Consider the following 19,070-nt stretch of genomic DNA (forward strand, 5'->3'; position numbering starts at 1 on the left):
TTTTCTTTCATTCTCTTCATCTTCTTCTCCCTATTTTTTCTAGTTGACAATATACAAACCACAACAAAAACATATAGAAGGCTGGGAGATATGTAGCCTTTGTTGATGCACAGCAACCTTATTGCGTGATGGATTCTCAAATACACTGAATCCAAGCATCCTCAATAAAACCATGAATAAAATCTCATTCCACTCTTATATACATGAGAATAGAGAACCCATCTCCCTGGCTTCTCTACTCTGGTTACAGAGAACTTCATCACATATATACTGCAAAGTGATAGTTTTCCAAAAGAAATCAAACAATGGACAAAAGGATAAATAAATGCTGGTGATATATTACTCAAGCATGACATCTGGGTTGAAGTTCAAAGATTTTGCAAATATAAGCTCTCTCGTGTCTTCTTCATTCAGCAAAATTTGTTCAAAATTGAAGATAAAAGGAGACGGACAAGTGGGTTCCTTGTTGATATCATAAAGACTTGATAAATATAGATGGTTCCATGCTTCCTCAACTTCATGTAACATAAGAAAATGTGATGCATCTCATCGGTAAAATTGATGAGAAAAATGAAATGGTTTGAATTCATAGAAAAAATAGACAATAAAAAAGAAATAAAATAAGTCTTTTGATGTATAATAAGACCGTTTATGAAATTTAAATTATTTTTTTAATAAATTTTAAAATAAAATATATTTAAATAGAGTAAAAATATAAAAATTTAAGTATTAAATTTTAAAAATAAAAAAATTAATGTGTTAATTATATTAAAATTCAGTAATTCAAATATAATTTAATAAAAAAAGACATTATTTAAGAGGGGATATTTTACATATTTAATAGGTTTGATGATTGCGAAATCGGATATATTAGGAAAAAAAAAAAACTTGTGCAAAATAGGATTCTACAAGTTTTACTGGATGGTTGGATTTTAGTAATATTATTACAGAACCAGGAAGCACCAATAAACAAAAATCCACGTCATCAATCGTCTTCTAGAAACCGACCGCCATTTTATCATCACAAGGAGGCAACTGTCACCATAAAATCTGATACTCCGATGGGACCACGTGCGCAAACTTAATGAATCCCGTGTTGCCTTTCGATCCGGTGCTGTTCCCTTCTCCAAAATCCCAATTCGTTTTCTGATCTCATTGAGTCGATCCGCGCCCGACTCGCTGTGCTCCTTCCTCTGAAATTTAACATTTCCTGATGGAGATCGCCTCCGCGGCGGCGCCACCACCACCGAGTGACGGAGAATCTAGCGACTCTATAAGACCGCTGTCTCTATCCTCGTCTTCCTCAAGCTTTACTGCGACGAATCGTGATTTGATCGAAAAGGATGAAAGTAATGGAGCTTCGTCGTCGTCGTCTGTGTCGGCTTCGGCGGCTGCATCGTCGTCGAGGTATGAGGACGATGACGAGGAGGAGGATGTGTGCCGGATCTGTAGGAACCCGGGTGATGCGGAGAATCCTTTACGGTATCCGTGCGCCTGTAGCGGAAGTATCAAGTTCGTGCACCAGGATTGCCTACTGCAGTGGCTTAATCACAGCAACGCTCGCCAGTGCGAGGTACTTGTTAATTTGTTTGCATATGAATAGATGGATTTGTTGATTTGGGGATTTTACAAATTTTACCAGAAACGGTTGCTGTGGATTTGAATGGTGTTATCATGATCAAAGTTGATCGAATAAGTTTTAATTTTGACGTTCTTTTATTTTCGGCGTTCTTATTGAAGCCAGCATAGAAGCTTTGGGAGCTGTGAATTACTCTTCCGTTTTCTTGGGCCTGTTTTGTATTGGGGAAAATGGTTTCCTTTATTGCTTCTGTCTAATGCTTTGTACTATGTTTTATAATACTCAAAGATATGGCATTTGGTTGTATCAAGATACCTTGTAACTAAGATAAGACGATCTGGTAGGTGCCAGAAGGTGTTTTGGATGGCTATACAACCCTCATAGTAATTTTAAAGTTCTAGCTCATATTTTTGGAATTAAAGTTTTAATAGAACGGATGAAGTGGATGACGCCAGATGAAGATGCCCTTACTTTTATGTTAAAGAGAAGTAGCATGTGAACTGGATATGTGAAAGCCATGGTTTTTGGTCTGTAAATATGAATGTGGATTTTTCATGTTACTCATGGTTTAAGGAAAGAGATCAGTGCCACATACAAATGATCTTGTTGCCTTTAGTCAGACTGCTGGTGCTTTTCTTCTGTTGTTATTATTATTATTATTATTATTATTATTATTATTATTGTTATTATTATTATTATTTAAAGATCATTCCGTCCTTCCCACTAAGATAAGTCTATAATCATTTTCATATGGATTAAAAAAATATAGTTAATGTAGTTAAAGCAATAAAATTTATTTTATCTTTCCTAATATGCTCCCCACTTATATTTCTCTATTATGAAATTATTCTTGGCACTAATAACTTTTATTTTTCCAATGCATATTTAGTAGAGTATATTAGGAAGCTAATTCATAAATACTATTCCAAATAGGAGATATATTAGGAAGCTAATTCATAAATACTATTTCAAATAGGAAATTAGCCTATAATTTGGGACGGGTAAAAGAAGTAATACCAGCTTATTTGTGTGGGACAGAGGGAGTGTAAAAGAAGACCTTGTCTGCAGTTGGGCAGTCGTCAGTTTATCTAGTGAGCTGCATTGTGTTTTTACAGCTTTGTAATCCTTTGAGCTTCCAATCATACCTGTATGCAATTACAGACGTATTTATATAATTTTTGTGGCACTTCTGTATTTATTTAATTTTGGTGGCATCTTTCCTTTTTTTCAGGTTTGCAAGTATGCATTCTCTTTCTCTCCTGTTTATGCTGAGAATGCCCCAGCAAGGCTTCCTTTTCAGGAGTTTGTAGTTGGGATGGCATTGAAGACCTGCCATGTTCTGCAATTCTTTTTGCGCCTCAGTTTTGTACTGTCTGTTTGGCTCCTCATTATACCTTTCCTAACATTTTGGATATGGCGTTTGGCTTTTGTGAGGAGTTTTGGTGAAGCTCAGAGATTATTTTTAAGTCATATCACTACTACAGTTATTCTTACTGATTGTCTGCATGGCTTTCTACTTTCTGCTAGCATCGTCTTCATTTTTCTTGGGGCTACTTCATTAAGAGATTACTTTAGGCATTTAAGGGAGCTTGGAGGCCAGGATGCTGAGAGAGAGGATGAAGGTGACAGAAATGGTGCTCGTGCTGCAAGACGGCCACCTGGACAAGCTAATAGAAATTTTGCTGGTGAGGCAAATGCTGAAGATGCTGGTGGAGGACAAGGAGTTGCTGGGGCTGGTCAAATAATCCGAAGAAATGCGGAGAATGTTGCTGTTCGGTGGGAGATGCAGGCAGCTCGTCTTGAGGCTCATGTTGAACAAATATTTGATGGTTTAGATGATGCTGATGGTGCAGAGGATGTCCCCTTTGATGAACTTGTTGGCATGCAGGGTCCTGTATTCCATTTAGTTGAAAATGCATTCACTGTGAGTATAATTTCTCTCCTGTTATCTTTTGCTGGGAGTCCTGGGATAGATGTTGAAAATTTTAGCACAATCGTGTTTTGTCGATGATACTGTTAACATGTTAGGCATTTGACCTTCCTTTTCATCATTCATTAAATCTGAATCAGAACTCTATGCTTCTTCTCCTGGTACTTCTGTCCCTTTTGCTGGGACATCAGACATGCATTCTCAGTTTTATTGTTTTCTTATAATATTTTTTTTCCAAATGCATTTCTCATTGCCTCCTGTGTTTTTGCCAAAAAAAAAATATTAAGCATGATTAAATGGTTTTTGAAAATTAAAATATCAGTAATTTTTCATGTAAAATTTAAAAAAATTAAAAAACCAAACTGAACTGCACCAAGCCAATCATTGGTCTGGTTCTGGTTTGACTAGTCCCACTGGTTGCTCTATTCCATTTATCAGAGCACTGATATCTACTATGCAAGAAATCCTCTCTCTCTCTCTCTCTCTCTCTCTCTCTCTCTCTTTCTCTCTCTCTCCCTGTCTATTTTTTCTCTCTGTGGTGATGGGTGGCTTCTTTTGCTCTTTCGATGTTTAGTTGAATAAGGTGAAAAGAAATTTATAAAGTTCCACCTCTCGTTTACATTTTTTAGAGAGTGCATTCATTCTGGCTTTATTTATCTGCAGGTTCTGGCTAGCAATATGATATTCCTTGGTGTTGTAATATTCTTGCCCTTTTCGTTAGGACGAATTATACTCTACTACGTGTCATGGCTTTTCTCTTCTGCAAGTGGTCCATTGTTGTCAACAGTTATGCCACTGACAGATACCGCCCTTTCTATAGCAAATTATACATTAGCTGCTGTTGTGAATTTGACATCTGAAGGCCAAGATGGTGGACTTTTTGGTCAGGTTGCAGATATGTTAAAAGTAAATGCTAGCGGACTAAATGATATCTCAAAGAACACAAGCACTCCTCTGTCGGCAGATCTCTTAAAAGGGACAAACATTGGCATATCACGGCTTTCTGATGTTGCAACTCTTGCTATTGGATACATGTTCATATTTTCTCTTGTCTTCTTCTACCTTGGTATTGTTGCATTGATTAGATACACAAAGGGCGAGCCTTTGACCACAGGGAGATTTTATGGTATTGCTTCTATAGCAGAAACAATTCCATCACTTTTCAGACAGTCCCTGGCAGCAATGAGGCATTTGATGACAATGATTAAGGTTGCCTTTCTTCTGGTTATTGAGCTTGGCGTATTTCCTTTGATGTGTGGATGGTGGTTGGATGTTTGTACTATAAGGATGTTTGGGAAGTCCATGGCTCAAAGAGTTCAATTCTTTTCAGTTTCTCCTTTAGCTTGCTCATTGGTTCATTGGGTCGTAGGAATTGTCTACATGTTACAAATAAGCATCTTTGTCAGTCTTCTTCGAGGGGTATCTTTCTTAACAACCTTATCACAAAGGAAATTTCTGTAAATACGTGGTGGGATTAAATTAATAGTTTATCTTTTACTTCTGTCTGTAGGTTTTACGTCAGGGAGTTCTTTATTTTCTTCGAGATCCAGCCGATCCAAACTATAACCCATTCCGTGATTTAATTGATGATCCTGTGCACAAGCATGCCCGCAGGGTTTTGTTGTCTGTTGCTGTGTATGGAAGTTTAATTGTGATGCTGGTATTTTTACCTGTCAAACTTGCGATGCGGATGGCACCCTCCATTTTTCCTCTGGATATATCGTGAGCATTGATCATATGCTTATGCCTGCCTTATGCTGATTCATCACTTTTTTTCATATTTTTTCTTTGTATTCTCTGACATTTGGATCCACATCTCTTACAGGGTGTCTGATCCGTTTACTGAGATACCAGCTGACATGCTTCTTTTCCAAATATGCATTCCATTTGCCATTGAGCATTTTAAATTGCGGACCACAATCAAGTGCCTCCTTCGCTATTGGTTTACAGTAGTTGGCTGGGCACTTGGTTTAACGGATTATTTGCTGCCCAGACCTGAGGACAATGGTGGCCAGGACAATGTAAATCCAGAGCCAGGAAGACAAGACAGACTTCCAGCAGTGCCGCTAGGTGCACAGGATCAAGCTTTGGTGGCAATTGCCGCTGCTGATGATCCCAATAGAGGTCTTCTTGCCAGAGAAAACTCTAATGCTGAGGAGTATGATAGTGAGGAACAATCTGATTCAGAGTATGTATTATTTTAAGCATTTGAGTTTATCTGGATTACATCATTGTCCATTGATTATCACTTCTTTTTCCTTTTTACAATGCGTTTGTGTGTGGAGGAGGAAGGGGCAAGGGATTAGCAGCTTTATCAGTTTGACTTTATCTTATCAGTAATGTTTATTATTTATCTCTGTTTTATTTCTTTCTATTTCTTATTTTTGTAATTAATATTATTTGTTGTCAACATTTTAGCTAAAATTGGAATAAGGAAATCTATTATCCTAGTGCTTGTCTAAGAGTATTCTAATTACCGCTGCCTAGTTGTTGCTTTGTTTTCTCATGATATCTCCACTTCCTGCCGCTAGCATGTATTGTTCAATCCAATTCAATTCAATTGAACCAACGTTCAGTTCTAGTTTAGTTGGAATTGAAATATGTAATTTTTGCCCCCGTTCAACCTTTTGAGGTCATACTTCACAAAAAATGTTGATATTAAGCTCTTTTTATCACTTCAATCCATCGCATTTTAGGTCTAGTTTTCCTCCTCTTACCACTTCCAATCCACTTGCTTTTGGGTCAGTACATCTATATGTTTAGATTTGTTATGGACCAAGCATATCATCCTAACCTCCCTCAATTTGTCCTTAATGCTGCAACCTCCACCTGCTGCTGAATGTACTTTTTAAGGGAAAATTACTATCTAGTCCTGTGGTTTAATGAAATTAACTATTTAGTCCCTTTATTTTTTAAAAATACATTTGTTAGTCCTTATTTTTTTCAAATAGTTACTATTTAGTTCTTGTTTTGTTTAAGTTGTTATAATGTATGAAATGACTAAAATGTGTCCTTATCTAATTAATCATGCAATTTGAAAGCACTACTATTCAACCTTTGCAATTTCAAAATCACAACTATTCAGTCTCCACATTTCAAATTCACATTATTTAGCCATACAGTTAACATGAGTGACTAATAGTTGAGGGTTTAAAAAAAGGGACTAATTAATGTATTTTTGAAAATAGAGGAACTAAGGAGTTAGTTTCATTAAACCATGGGAACTGAATAGTATTTATTCATTTTTTAAAATTCTGATTAATTCTTGTATATTCACATTTCTATCTCTTATTTTAGCTTCAGCACATGCTGTTTTTGCTGCCAAGCATCCAGTTCTACCATAGAGCAGACAGCTGGTCTGATCACAGTTCCATAAAATTTTCCTTATGGCAAGGACTTTGTGATTGGAGAAAAGTCGTATGGCTTTATGCCCAATAATAGCGTGACGTATATGTGCATATATGCACACATAATGCACACACTCTCGACACTTAAATTTTATTTTCCCTGTCATTCATTTTCCATTAGGTCCTGCTCTTAATTATCGTTAGTAGTTCAAGAATGGTGCTGTTTCCGCCTAATATTTAGAGTTGGTGTTTAGCAGGTACAGCTTTGTTCTTCGCATTGTCCTCTTGCTGGTTGTAGCTTGGATGACTTTACTTGTCTTTAACTCAGCCTTGATAGTTGTACCGATATCACTTGGGCGTGCCCTTTTCAATGCCGTTCCTCTTCTCCCAATAACTCATGGCATTAAATGCAATGGTAATGTGGTTGATTGAATTTGGGTAGTTCTTATGCATCATATATGTGAGATAAGAAGTGATGATTTAATTTGCTTTGTACATTTCCTTAGATCTCTATGCTTTCATAATCGGAAGCTATGTCATTTGGACTGCTTTAGCTGGAGCCAGATATTCCATTGAACATATTAGAACAAATAGGGTGACTGTTTTGCTTAGCCAAATCTGGAAATGGTGTGCCATTGTTCTTAAAAGCACTGCACTGTTATCAATATGGGTATGAGTGATTCTATTTATAACTTGTTGAGTCTCTTCATTGGAAGTTATTTCTTCTTCTAGCAACTTCTCTAACCTGACTTTCTATTGCTGTTGTGGTCTAGATTTTTGTCATTCCAGTATTAATTGGACTTCTATTTGAGCTTCTGGTGATTGTGCCTATGAGGGTGCCTGTGGACGAAAGCCCAGTTTTCCTCCTGTATCAGGACTGGGCATTGGGACTTATCTTTCTTAAGATTTGGACCAGGCTGGTGAGTTGCCAAATTTGTTGCGTTTTTAACTTGAATCATAAATTTACCATAAAATTTTGCTTAGATGCTCACAGCCAGATCCGCAACTTTTAACCATTCTTAGTTGGTAATGGCACTTCTACTGACACTATCACAGCCTGAAAATAGTATTGATGTGACCCCGTGAATCGGCTTTTTAGAATTGGTTAAATGAGCAATAAAATTTCTATAAGTTTGCCCACTGTTTCAATTTTGGCCAAACCTTCTAATTTTGTGGATTATGACCATTGAACTTTAACATTTTTTAAAATCATGACTAGTAAATTTAATAAGTTGAGTAATTTACACACGGATGGAGCCTCTAATAACTAATAAGCAATTAGCACTAGTTATATTTGTTAATATCCTTGAATTATCGATTAGAAAAATACTTCTTTCTATTTTTCTTTCCATAAGTTTCCAAAAAAGAAATTCTTCTTTTATTCTTTTTTGTTGAAATGGTTGGTAAGTAAAAATACTATTATTTTTTGAAAAGAAAAAGAAAAATATTTTTTTTTATTATCGTTATTGTAAAGAAAGCTTTTTAATATATACACATATTGTGTAGTTCAGATATTATATAGCTGTACATGAACATTTTTCAAATTCTAATGGTTGTGCTGTAGTGGGTACTGAGATGATGAGATCCAAGTAAGTTCATAGCTATACCTGAAAATTAAAATGATGGGGGCAAATGAAATAGCATATAAAGTGCCTTCATTTTTAATCATTTTCCTTCTAGAATTCTAACAGTATGAAGTTGGATATGCGGGAAATTATATGGTGGTTACCCTTTTCTGTTTTTCTTTTGATTATGCATAACAAACTTTTGGTTTTTACCAATTCACTCAAGTTTCCAACCCATTAGTTTTGGTTCTAGAAAGAAAGTTGTTCTAGTCATGTAGAATTGATGAATGTGATGAACATAAGGTTCCTTATGCTGGTCCAGTGGAATGTGTGTGGAACATGTGTGACAAAGTCTCAATAATATAATAGATGCTGAACTTCTATCTTATAGAGCATCCAAGTATTTTCTTTGGTTTTGATTTGCATGTGGAATTTTGGGCAAGATTAAAAATACAATTTGGTTTGAGAAACCCCTTTTTTTCTAATTTAGTGTTACAATTTTATGTTCGAACAGGTTATGTTGGATCATATGATGCCACTTGTGGATGAAGGTTGGCGGATAAAATTTGAAAGGGTAAGAGAAGATGGTTTCTCTAGGCTACAAGGCCTTTGGGTCCTACGAGAGATTGTATTCCCCATAATAATGAAGCTGCTAACGGCACTATGTGTACCTTATGTATTGGCAAGAGGGTTGTTTCCTGTGCTTGGGTACCCATTAGTAGTAAACTCTGCTGTGTACCGGTTTGCCTGGTTGGGATGTCTCTGTTTAAGTGCATTGTGCTTCTGCGCTAAAAGGTTCCATGTTTGGTTCACCAACCTTCACAACTCCATACGCGACGATCGCTATCTCATTGGTCGTAGGCTTCATAATTTTGGAGAAAATATTGAAGAGAAGCAAAAGGACACAGAAATTTCCTCTGAAGTGCGAAATTCGAATTTGCAAGGCACTGATTTGATACTAAACAATCAAGAAGCTGATGTAGGGATGAGGCTAAGGCGAGTTCATCAACAGGGTGCATGAGACAGATGAAACAAACAGGTTTGTAGGAGTTCTAATCTGATTGAGGTTCTGTGAACCCTTGGAGATGTTAATTGAACATGCGATCGGGAGACTCAATATGTGCTCATAACTTCAAAGTTGGGTATTTTGTGCATATAATATACGTGTTAAATTAGTAGTTAAGAATGGAAGACTAAAGTTGGTGGTTGCAAGAATTCTGCAGGTATTTCTCATATGATTTTCAACAGCTTTTGTACATATTAGTCCTTTTGTAGGCTTCCTTCAAAACTTCCACAAATTCTTGTAGTGAAAAATAGAATGTTGGGTAGATAAAGCTTTTATAGGGTATTTGATTAAAACATCACCTTGCATTTCGAGTGCCCTGCTTTTTGAATGGGGAACACTATGATCTCACTATCATATCTATGCATAATAGTTCGTGTCTAGAAGTGTGCATGATTCTTGGGGCTCCGTATCTAGTTGAAGAACCATATTGAATTGTTAAGTATCATATCGAACTGAGTTTGTTTTACTGTTTTGGTTCTTCATTGAGAATCAAATTGGAACTGTTTCAAAATTGTACTGGACATGCACCGGAACTAAATTGAGAACTGATTTTTTTTTTTTTAATTTTTTTAACATATATTAGATGTTCTGAATATAATTATATATTTATTATGTGCTAATATTAATAATATATTTATATTATAATGCTCTATTGGATGGAAATATCCAAAATTTTATGATTATAGTCTATATTTTTAATTTTGAATTATAAAGTTTATTTATTTAATTTTTTTGTGTTGGTAGCCAGATTAATTTATTTTGACTAAAGCTGAATTATGCCAAGCTATTATGAGTTATTAAAAAATAAAGAAGAGTTCGTGTGAACTTGGCATGTTGCATTAAAAAATTTAGGTGTGAGCTTTGCCAAATTATAAAAAAAAACATGAAGTTCTGGACATTTTTATCTCATATATTTATTATAATTATTAGACTCTGTTACAATTTGTATACAAATATTAATCTTTATACTATATACAAATATTATTCTTTATTCATTTACATTTTCTTAATAAATTCAATTATAAAAATATTAGATCACTTTATAATATTTAATAATAACTCTGCTTTTTTTATTTCTCTATAATTTAAGATTGTATAGTAAAATAATAATTAAGATGTAAATTAAAGATGTATCAAGGTTGAAATCAACGCCTCTTTAAGCATGGCTAATGAATGACTCTTCATGTGCTATATGTCGGATGGCGTAAGCCCAAAATCATGTTCCCGACTAAAATATTTGCAAAAGTCTTTCATTAATGGCTAAATTTTTTTAAAACTGTTAAACAGCTCGCGATTTGTGTTTTGTATTTACAGATTTAATTTGATAGTTAGTGCATTTAAATAAATTTAAAAAATTTTATATTCGACTGTTTTAATTCTTAATTCAATTCTTAATTCATATTGAAAAATATTCAAAAATAAAAACGTTTCCTCAATATTCAAATGACTTTTCTGTTTTGTTTCTTAATTCATATCGAAAAATATTCAAAAATAAAAACGTTTCCTCAATATTCAAATGACTTTTCTGTTAAACAAAACTAGGGTCGCTACTCCCTCGCCATCAAACGTGGATGGAACAGTTTCTATCTTCTCTCTCCATCTTGACGTCTTTTACAGCCACCTTCTCTCCTGCCTTGACGTCCTCTTATCTCTATGTCCTCTGAATTAAACACTCTCCTTTTATTACAAACTCTGGCAACAAATTTGCACATCGTCAGGAAGTAAACTTGTTTTGCTAACTTGATTAGTTTACTTAATTAAGCAAACTATGGAGTGGAAGAAGATAAATTTTGACACTTGCATTTGAGTTGTTAATATTAGGAAATGACCAACTGGTACCTATTAGAATATTTGTTGGATGAGGAGACGATTTTTCTCTCTTTATCCATTTATGCTCCTATATAAAGGGACCAAGCTATAGCATTTGATAACCTAAATTTCAAAGAGAGAAATGGGAGGTAAGTTGGAAAAAAAAAAAATCTTAGAGAAAAAATATTAGAGGGGTTTAGTTTTAGTGTTTGCATGAAAAAATTAAATCCATTTGCTCAAGCAATTTTATTTTAATTGGTAACATGTAGTATTAGAGCGTGATGATCTGAGATCCAGAAAATAGGGTTTTAAAAGAGTTCTACGGACTTAGAAAAAGCTTAGTCTGAAAGGAAAGTGACCCTCCCCTTTTATTCTTTTCCTTCCTCTGTCAATGACGTGTACCGGCCTTATTTCCATTGGGCCACCTGTCTCTGCCATACAGATTTGGACGTACGAGAATATCAGATTCCTGCTACATGCGTAACGGCCACTTAATTTTCCCCTGGCACGCATGTGAGTAGACCTACCAGTCGGATGGGCTGGCCACTTTCCTTCTTCTGGGCCGGGCTGGAAGATGGGGTTAAGGTTGAGCCTAGAAGAGGCCTGATCATTGGGCCGAAAAGGCTGGGCCCACTGGATTGAGGAATCTAGGTGGAGCCCGGTCCTACAACTGAGCGGGCTGGACTTGGCTCTTGCAAGAGACTTAGAAGTCTTCAGATTATGGGCTGTCTTCATGGGCCTGGCCTTAGACCGGGGTGAAGAAATCCAGTGGTCATCAATTGCCCCTTTACCTTCTCATCAGTTATTGCCCGACTAATGAGGGGGTAAATACCGAGAATCATTATGACCGTGCCGCCTAAGTACATCTTGTCTCAGAATATCTGTTCACCTTACTGTCATTTCAAATTTTGAATTCTCTCCGTCTTCATCAAGCTCTTGCTTTCCTTTGCTCCCTGTGCGAGTTGCTTATTTTGTCCTTTGCTCTCTTCGCTTTCCTCCGCTCGTTTGCCCTAACTGTCTTCCAGGTACGTCTTTTCTCCCACCATGGATAGCTCTAGTCTCCCCGATGTCGTCGACCTGAAGTCTATCGTTATCCCGTCCAACATTAGAAACTTCATTTCTAGGGAATACCTGGATACCCCCTTTTTTCATATCTGGGCCTCTCTCTAGAATGAGAGGATCGTTCTTCCTGATCCTTCTCCCCCCGGTCTGATAGATCCTCAGAAGGATATGAATCTAGTATTCTTTGTAAAACAAAGGGAATATGGTTTATCCTTCCCTTTCTCTCCTTTCTTCATTGAGGTCTTCCGATATTTCGAGATTACCCCTCGAATGTTGACCCCTAACTCTATTCTTTTCATGTCTTCCTTTGAGTCTATGTGTCTGAGCTGGGAGTTTACACCCACGGTGCTTCTGTTCGTTGCCTTCTTCAAGTTAGTTAAGGCGAGCCAGAAATTTTACTACTTTGCCCCTCGTGGAGGGTTGTCAATTTTTTCGGGCTATAAGGACTCCATCAAGGGCTGGATGGAGGGTTTCGTGATGGCGGAATTGAAGAAAGAGACGGGGTTGGGTTGGGATGTCGATCTCACCTGGGAGGATATTTTCTTAGGCTGTAACGATCTGCCTCAGCTGAGTCTCACTGAGCAGGTCGGGTTCCTTCGACTGACTTCCGTTGACAGGAAGTATGACGTCGAAAAGTGTATGTTCGCGTCTAATCTTCGGGATGTCAAGGATGTGGGTACCACATGTCATTTACCTGTCTTGTCTTGTTTATATGATTTTTTGTTGAGAGCTACTCTAACTGGCTCTGATTTTTGATTTTGCAGCTTCCGAGGTGAAAATGGACCAGATCAAGCCTCCTAAGAACCTCACCTTGTCCCGGGAGAGCATGAATGCTGCTCTGGATGCCCTCCTGGCTAGGCGATCTATGGGGGAGGCTACTCAAAGGGTGGCCGAAGCCATTTCTTCCAGGTCGGCTTCTCGACCTCCTCCTCCTCCGGTTTCCTCTTAGGCTCCTAGACCGAGCTCCCGACATAGCAAGTCGTCCCGACCATCCAGCCGCAGTAGGTCGAGCTCGGCTCCTCAATCCGCTCAGGCCCCCAGGTCCTCACGGGCTCCTACCGAAGGGGTGAAAAAGGTTCCGAGAGTGGCTTCTAGGTCAGCTGAAAGCACCGAGCTGGCGAAGACGGATCCTGTCCTTCCTTTTGTTGAGGTTCCTGAGGTGAGGTTTGAGACCTCTGCTGTTGAAGAGAGGGCTCCGGAGAAAAGGATGGAGGTCATTCCAGCGGGCGAAGGTGCCTAGGAGGCCTCTCTCGGGGTTGCCCCTACTCCTAAGGGATGGAGCTCAGTCTTGTTGATGGTGGGAGTGTCAGGGAGAAGGTTGGGGACAAGCGTCCTACCCCCACCGAAGCGCCTACCCCGACTCCTGTCCCAAAGAGATCCCGGGCTTCTAGGAGACCGGCTCCAGCTCTCCCTTCTCTCGAAAAGAAGAAAGATGCTCCTATGGTGCCCCTATTGTCTGCTCTTGACAACGACATTCTGAACGCGGAGGATATTACTCACCAAATTCCAGCGGCCGTTGTAGCGGAGATCTTGTGGGAGCGGATGTTTGGGGGGATCACGGAGGCTTCAGACCCACGCTTGCTTGCCCTCACTGGCCTTCTAGCCAGTTCCACTAGGGAGCAGGCAGCGTTCCGGTTTCGACCTCGAGGGGAGCTCGGAGATAGAATCAGGGAGATGCTCCTGATGGTAAGTTATCTCTTTTGTTTTCTTTTTGACTTTCTTTGTTTCTTTGTTCTAACTGTTTTCCTTCGTACTAGGTGATGGGCCTCTTTATGGAGGTGGATGCTCGCGACCACTCTCTCCGGGAATCTGTAGATCACCGGATTTAGGAGGCACGCCTGGAGGAGAACCTGTCTGTAACCAGCGACGCCAGGGGTAATCTCGTGGCTGCTCGAGAGTATTCCAAGTCCCTCTAGATAGAGCTACACACTGCGTTGGAGGCCCTCAAAAGGGCTGATGGGAGGACAGCTGAGGCGAAGGAGCAACGTGACAAAGTTTTAAAGCAGCTGTCCTCCTTGGAGAATATTCAGCGAGAGAGGGATGAGACCTTGAGTCAGAAGGAGGAGGTCCAGCGCCAGCACGAGTCACTGAAGATAAATTTTAATGTCTTGCTGGCTCAAAGAGAAGAGGCCCTGGCTCGGGTTATGGTCCTCGAGCAAGAGCTGACCAAGCGGGCCGATAATGAGAAGGACTTGGCTCTAGCAGTAGAGACATCCAAACTTCAAAATCAGCATCTCTGCCAGGAGGTCGAGGTTCTTAAGAAAAGGTGTGCGGCCTTGCTCGAGGACGCCAAGCATGCTGAAGATAGGAATCAGCTAGAGTGCGAGGAACGCCTGAGGGAGTATAAGGAGTCGGCTGAGCTGAAAGGGGAAATCCAGCAGGCCTGTGAAGCTCATCTTCAGAGCTATAAGGACTCTTCGGAGCTTAAAACCAAGATAGCTGAGGCCTGTGAAGAGCGACTTGTGGAGTTTAAAGCTTCTGGCGAGATGAAGACCGCCATATGGAATAAAAGCTTCCGCATGTTCGTTTCTGGATACAACCGAGGCTTGAGGGATGCCAGATACAACCCTTCCACCCCGTTGGCCATGCTCCGAGCTGCTGAGGAAGACTCCGATGGCGAGAACGTGCTTTACGGGGAGGACGACAGACCTTTGCCCAAAGGAGCTTCTCGTACTGCAGCTGGGCCTTCTGAGGCAGTTGCCGAGCCAGGAAATGAAGATGTTGGGCCTCAGGGGCAGGAGATTATCCCCTTTGTAGATAATAATGTAGAAAATAGTGTTGTAGATAATGTAAATGTAGATAAAGATAGTGACGATGTATCTAGGCGTGTAAGTCCCTTAAGGACTGTTTTTCCTTCAGTAGAGTAGGTGATTGAGTTGTAATTTTTCTCTTTATTTAATGAAATTCGATCTTTACTTGTATCTATGTTTGAATTGTTTCTATTTTTGTTTGCTGTTCAGACTTTACCGAACTACTCATGCTGTGAAAAAAATCCAAAATGTCAAGGATAAAATACTTAAGCCATATATATTAAGAATGAAATACTTAACCATGTGCTTCATAATTTTTCTAAGGAATCAACTATACCGTTTTTCCTCTTTTGCCCTCAAGCCAGTCATAACCGAAATTTTGTCAATTGACTAAGCTTTTAACTTATAAATTTTTTCAATCTTCCCAAGACCTTCCTATCTGCAGGCCTTTCTCGAGCTGGATTTACCTTAAAGATAAAAACCTTTAAGCTATATGTTTATTTAATCTTTCGCAGGATTCAACCATATCAGGTCGTCATCCTCAGCTCGATTTTTAATAATTGACAGGGCGCCCTCATTTTTCTTTTTATTATTTAATAAATATGAGCTCGGGCGTATGACCTTCACATAACCAAAGTAAAAAGGGTCATGTACCTTTTAGAGTGATGAGCAGGGCTGAATTTTAGCCTTCAGTTCGGTTCTTATAGGGATCGAGGCTGAGGCCTTGTCTACTCCTGCTTCAGGTTTCCTTTTGGATCATAAGAGGTGTGTTGCTTCAGTTTGCCCTTGAGCTTCCTGAGTTCGGCCCCTTTCTTGCTTATTTTTTCGGGCTTGTATTTGCGTGTTCCAGGTCAATATTTTTGGTTTTACGCTGCTTTTACCTTATCGGCTCGGTGTCAGGAGATCTTGGGGATCCTGGTCTTAAGGTGCCGGGAGATCTTGGGGATTCCGGTGTTGAGGTGCCGGGAGATTTTGGGGATCCCGGTCTTCTGTTGCCGGGAGATCTTGGGGATCCCGGTCTTGAGGTGCTGAGAGATCTTGGGGATTCCGGTCTTGAGGTGCCAGGAGATCTTGGGGATCCCGGTCTTCTATTGCCGGGAGATCTTGGGGATCCCGGTCTTGTACCTTCTTGAGGTCTTGGGCTTTTGTACCTGTTTTATTTTTCTTTTTGTTTCTTTCACGAAAGCAAATGTAAGCAATAGCAAATAGAGAGTTTGGACGATAATCAACGTCTTATTTTATTATCATGCATCAGGATACAATTGAGCTTTTACATTTGATAACATCTCAGGGGAAGTATCTTTTCAAATGCTGGATATTCCAGGCATGAGGCTCAGGGTTTCCTTGCATGTCCTCAATTCGATATACCCCCGGCTTGACCACTTTTGCTATTCTGAAGGGACCTTCCCAGGTCGGTGCCAACTTTCCTACTACCGCTCTCTTTTCAGTAGCTTCCAAGTTTCTCAGGGCCAGATCTCCTACTTTCAGGCTTCTTTCTCTGACCCTTTGATTGTAATAACGAGCAGCTCTTTGCTGATAAGCGGCAGTTCGGACTTGAGCTTCTTCCCTGACCTCTTCTAGAGCATCCAGGTTACTTCTTAACTTGTCGTCATTGGTGCTCTCACTGTTGAATTGGACTCGATTGGTAGGGACTTGCAGCTCGATTGGAACCACAGCTTCCGTGCCAAATGCGAGTGCAAAAGGCGTTTCTTTAGTAGACATTCTGGGGGTAGTTCGGAGTGCCCACAGGATGCTATTGAGCTCTTCTGCCCAATTCGCCTTCGCCCCATCTAGCCGCTTCTTCAATCCCTGGAGGATAGCTCTGTTAGTGATCTCTGTCTGGCCGTTGGTTTGTGGATGGGCCACCGAAGAGAACTTGTGCCATATGCCCATGTTTGCTGTGAACGCTCTAAAGGCACTGCAATCGAATTGTCTGCCATTATCTGAGATGAGTACCCTTGGTATTCCGAATCTGCAGATGATGTTGCCCCATACGAAGTCTATCATTTTTCGAGCTGTGATTGCCTCCGCCTCTGGCCATTTTGAGAAGTACTCCACAGCCACCACTACGAACTTTTTCTGCCCCGTGGTCTGGGGAAAAGGTCCCAGGATGTCTATTCCCCACTGTGAGAATGGCCACGGGCTAGATATGATGGACTGAGGAGTGGCTGGGACATTGATGGCATTGGCAAACCTCTGGCATACATCACATCTCCGGACGAACTCTTCTGCCTCTTTTTTAACAGTGGGCCAGTAGTATCCCTGCCTGAATATCTTGTTCGCTAGCGTTCCTGCTCCTTCATGAGCTCCACACATTCCCCTGTGTATCTCTTCCATCATCTTTATTGCTTCCTCCGGGCTCACACATCGGAGCCATGGGCTGGATTTCCCCCTTCTGTATAAAGTTCCCCTTACTGCTTGGTAGTTAGCGGCACGATCTGCTATCTTTTTGCTTCATCCTTGTCTTCAGGGAGCTTTTCCTTCTCCAAGTATTCTAGGTATGGGGTCATCCAGCTCTGGCTCTGCCCCACCTGCAATACAGTGGCCATTTTGTCAAAGGCAGGTGTGCTAATGTGTTGTATGTATACCTTGTCGGGGAGTTGTTCTAGCTCCTCCCTAGACAATCGGCTGAGCAGGTCTGCCTCCTCATTCTCTTCCCGAGGTATTCTCTGATACCTAACTGCGATTCCTCGACTCTTGAGCTCGGCTTCTATAGCCTTTGTCTTTGCTAGGTAGTTCTGCATGGTAGGGTCTCTAGCCTGATATGCCCCTGTTATCTGATTGATCAGCAGCTATGAGTCACTATTCACCTCGAGGTCGGTTGCCCCTACCTCCATGCTACCAGCATTCCATTTATTAGGGCTTCATACTCTGCCTCATTATTAGAGGCCTTGAAATCTAGGCGTAGGGCATAGCAAACCTTGAATTCTTCAGGTCCCCTCAACATTATTCCCACGCCACTGCCCCCAACGCCTGATGCCCCATCCACATACAATTTCCACCTGAACTCTTGAGAGGATTGCCCATCTCTCTCATTTCCCAATGCTTCCGAAGAGGACCGATCCGATTCCCTTCGCTCTTCACTAAACGAACATTCTGCTATGAAATCAGCCAAGGCTTGAGATTTTATGGTGGTCCGAGGTCGGTACTTTAAACAGTAGGGACTAATTTCGATGGACAAGGCGAGCATCCGACCTGATGTTTCCGGCCTGTGGAGAATTTTCTTCAACGGTTAGTCTGTCATGACTACCCCTTGATGGCTTTCCAAATAAACCTTAAACTTTCGAACTGCCAGTAGCAGAGCATATGCCATCTTCTCGATGTTCAGGTACCTGATCTTAGCATCTTTAAGTACCTTACTGACGTAAAACACTGGTTTCTGCTCTCCCCTTTCTACTCTTACCAACACTACGCTGACTGCTTACTCTGAGGCTGACAAGTAGATCAGGAGCTCTTCTCCTTCCAAGGGACTGCTAAGTACATGAGGTGAGCTGAGATAGCTTTTGAGCTCTTTGAAAGCCTCTCGGCAATCCTCAGTCCATTCGAAGTTGGCACTTTCCTTAGCTTCTTAAAGAACGGCAAGCACCTCTTCGCCGACCTCAACATGAACCAATTAAGCGCCTCCACTCTCCCAGTAAGTCTCTGGACATCTCTTACACAGGTTGGCTCCGGCATATTCAGGATAGCTTCTACTTTTTCTGGGTTGGGTTCAATGCCTTTTCCACTCACCATATATCCCAAGAACTTTCCTCCTCTGATGAAAAAAGCGCATTTAGCCGGGTTTAGCCTCATTTTGTATTGCTCTAATACTTCGAATACCTCCCTGAGATCTACCAAGTGTTGATGGAAGGTCGGGCTCTTCACCACCATATCATCCACATATACTTCGACATTCCTGCCGATTTGATCTTTGAATATTTTGTTCATCAGTCTTTGGTATGTTGCCCCGACATTTTTCAGCC

The 19,070-nt window shown here is 40.1% G+C and overlaps 2 protein-coding genes across 3 annotated transcripts; both read left to right on the forward strand.

Annotated features, from left to right (window-relative positions):
• The first annotated feature begins 1,025 nt into the window (after window positions 1–1,025).
• Window positions 1,026–10,048, forward strand: LOC110619664 (probable E3 ubiquitin ligase SUD1). 2 transcript variants are annotated; one of them, XM_021763196.2, is made up of 9 exons: window positions 1,026–1,573; window positions 2,811–3,503; window positions 4,173–4,928; window positions 5,020–5,231; window positions 5,335–5,697; window positions 7,111–7,271; window positions 7,363–7,526; window positions 7,630–7,776; window positions 8,936–10,048. In XM_021763196.2, the coding sequence occupies exons 1-9, from the start codon at window positions 1,214–1,216 to the stop codon at window positions 9,440–9,442; spliced, it is 3,363 nt and encodes a 1,120-aa protein (XP_021618888.1). In that variant the 5' UTR covers window positions 1,026–1,213; the 3' UTR covers window positions 9,443–10,048. The 2 variants fall into 2 exon arrangements, with proteins under 2 accessions (XP_021618888.1, XP_021618889.1); XM_021763197.2 differs by having other exon boundaries at window positions 1,027–1,573; window positions 7,114–7,271.
• Window positions 10,049–10,884: 836 nt separating this feature from the next.
• LOC122723990 lies at window positions 10,885–15,225 on the forward strand. Its single transcript, XM_043958136.1, has 2 exons — window positions 10,885–14,044; window positions 14,116–15,225. The coding sequence occupies exon 2, from the start codon at window positions 14,503–14,505 to the stop codon at window positions 15,223–15,225; it is 723 nt and encodes a 240-aa protein (XP_043814071.1). The 5' UTR covers window positions 10,885–14,044; window positions 14,116–14,502.
• Window positions 15,226–19,070: the final 3,845 nt, after the last annotated feature.

Source organism: Manihot esculenta, chromosome 7, assembly GCF_001659605.2.
Source record: "Manihot esculenta cultivar AM560-2 chromosome 7, M.esculenta_v8, whole genome shotgun sequence".
NCBI classification, from domain to species: domain Eukaryota; kingdom Viridiplantae; phylum Streptophyta; class Magnoliopsida; order Malpighiales; family Euphorbiaceae; genus Manihot; species Manihot esculenta.

What these genes read in the sequence shown, in the direction of transcription:
- LOC122723990 (XM_043958136.1), top strand. Translation starts at nt 14,503, where the DNA reads ATGGTCCTCGAGCAAGAGCTGACCAAGCGGGCCGATAATGAGAAGGAC.
- LOC110619664 (XM_021763196.2), top strand. Translation starts at nt 1,214, where the DNA reads ATGGAGATCGCCTCCGCGGCGGCGCCACCACCACCGAGTGACGGAGAA. An exon ending in GCAACGCTCGCCAGTGCGAG is followed by an intron (nt 1,574 to 2,810) that starts GTACTTGTTAAT and finishes CCTTTTTTTCAG; the next exon opens with GTTTGCAAGTATGCATTCTC. An exon ending in TAGTTGAAAATGCATTCACT is followed by an intron (nt 3,504 to 4,172) that starts GTGAGTATAATT and finishes ATTTATCTGCAG; the next exon opens with GTTCTGGCTAGCAATATGAT.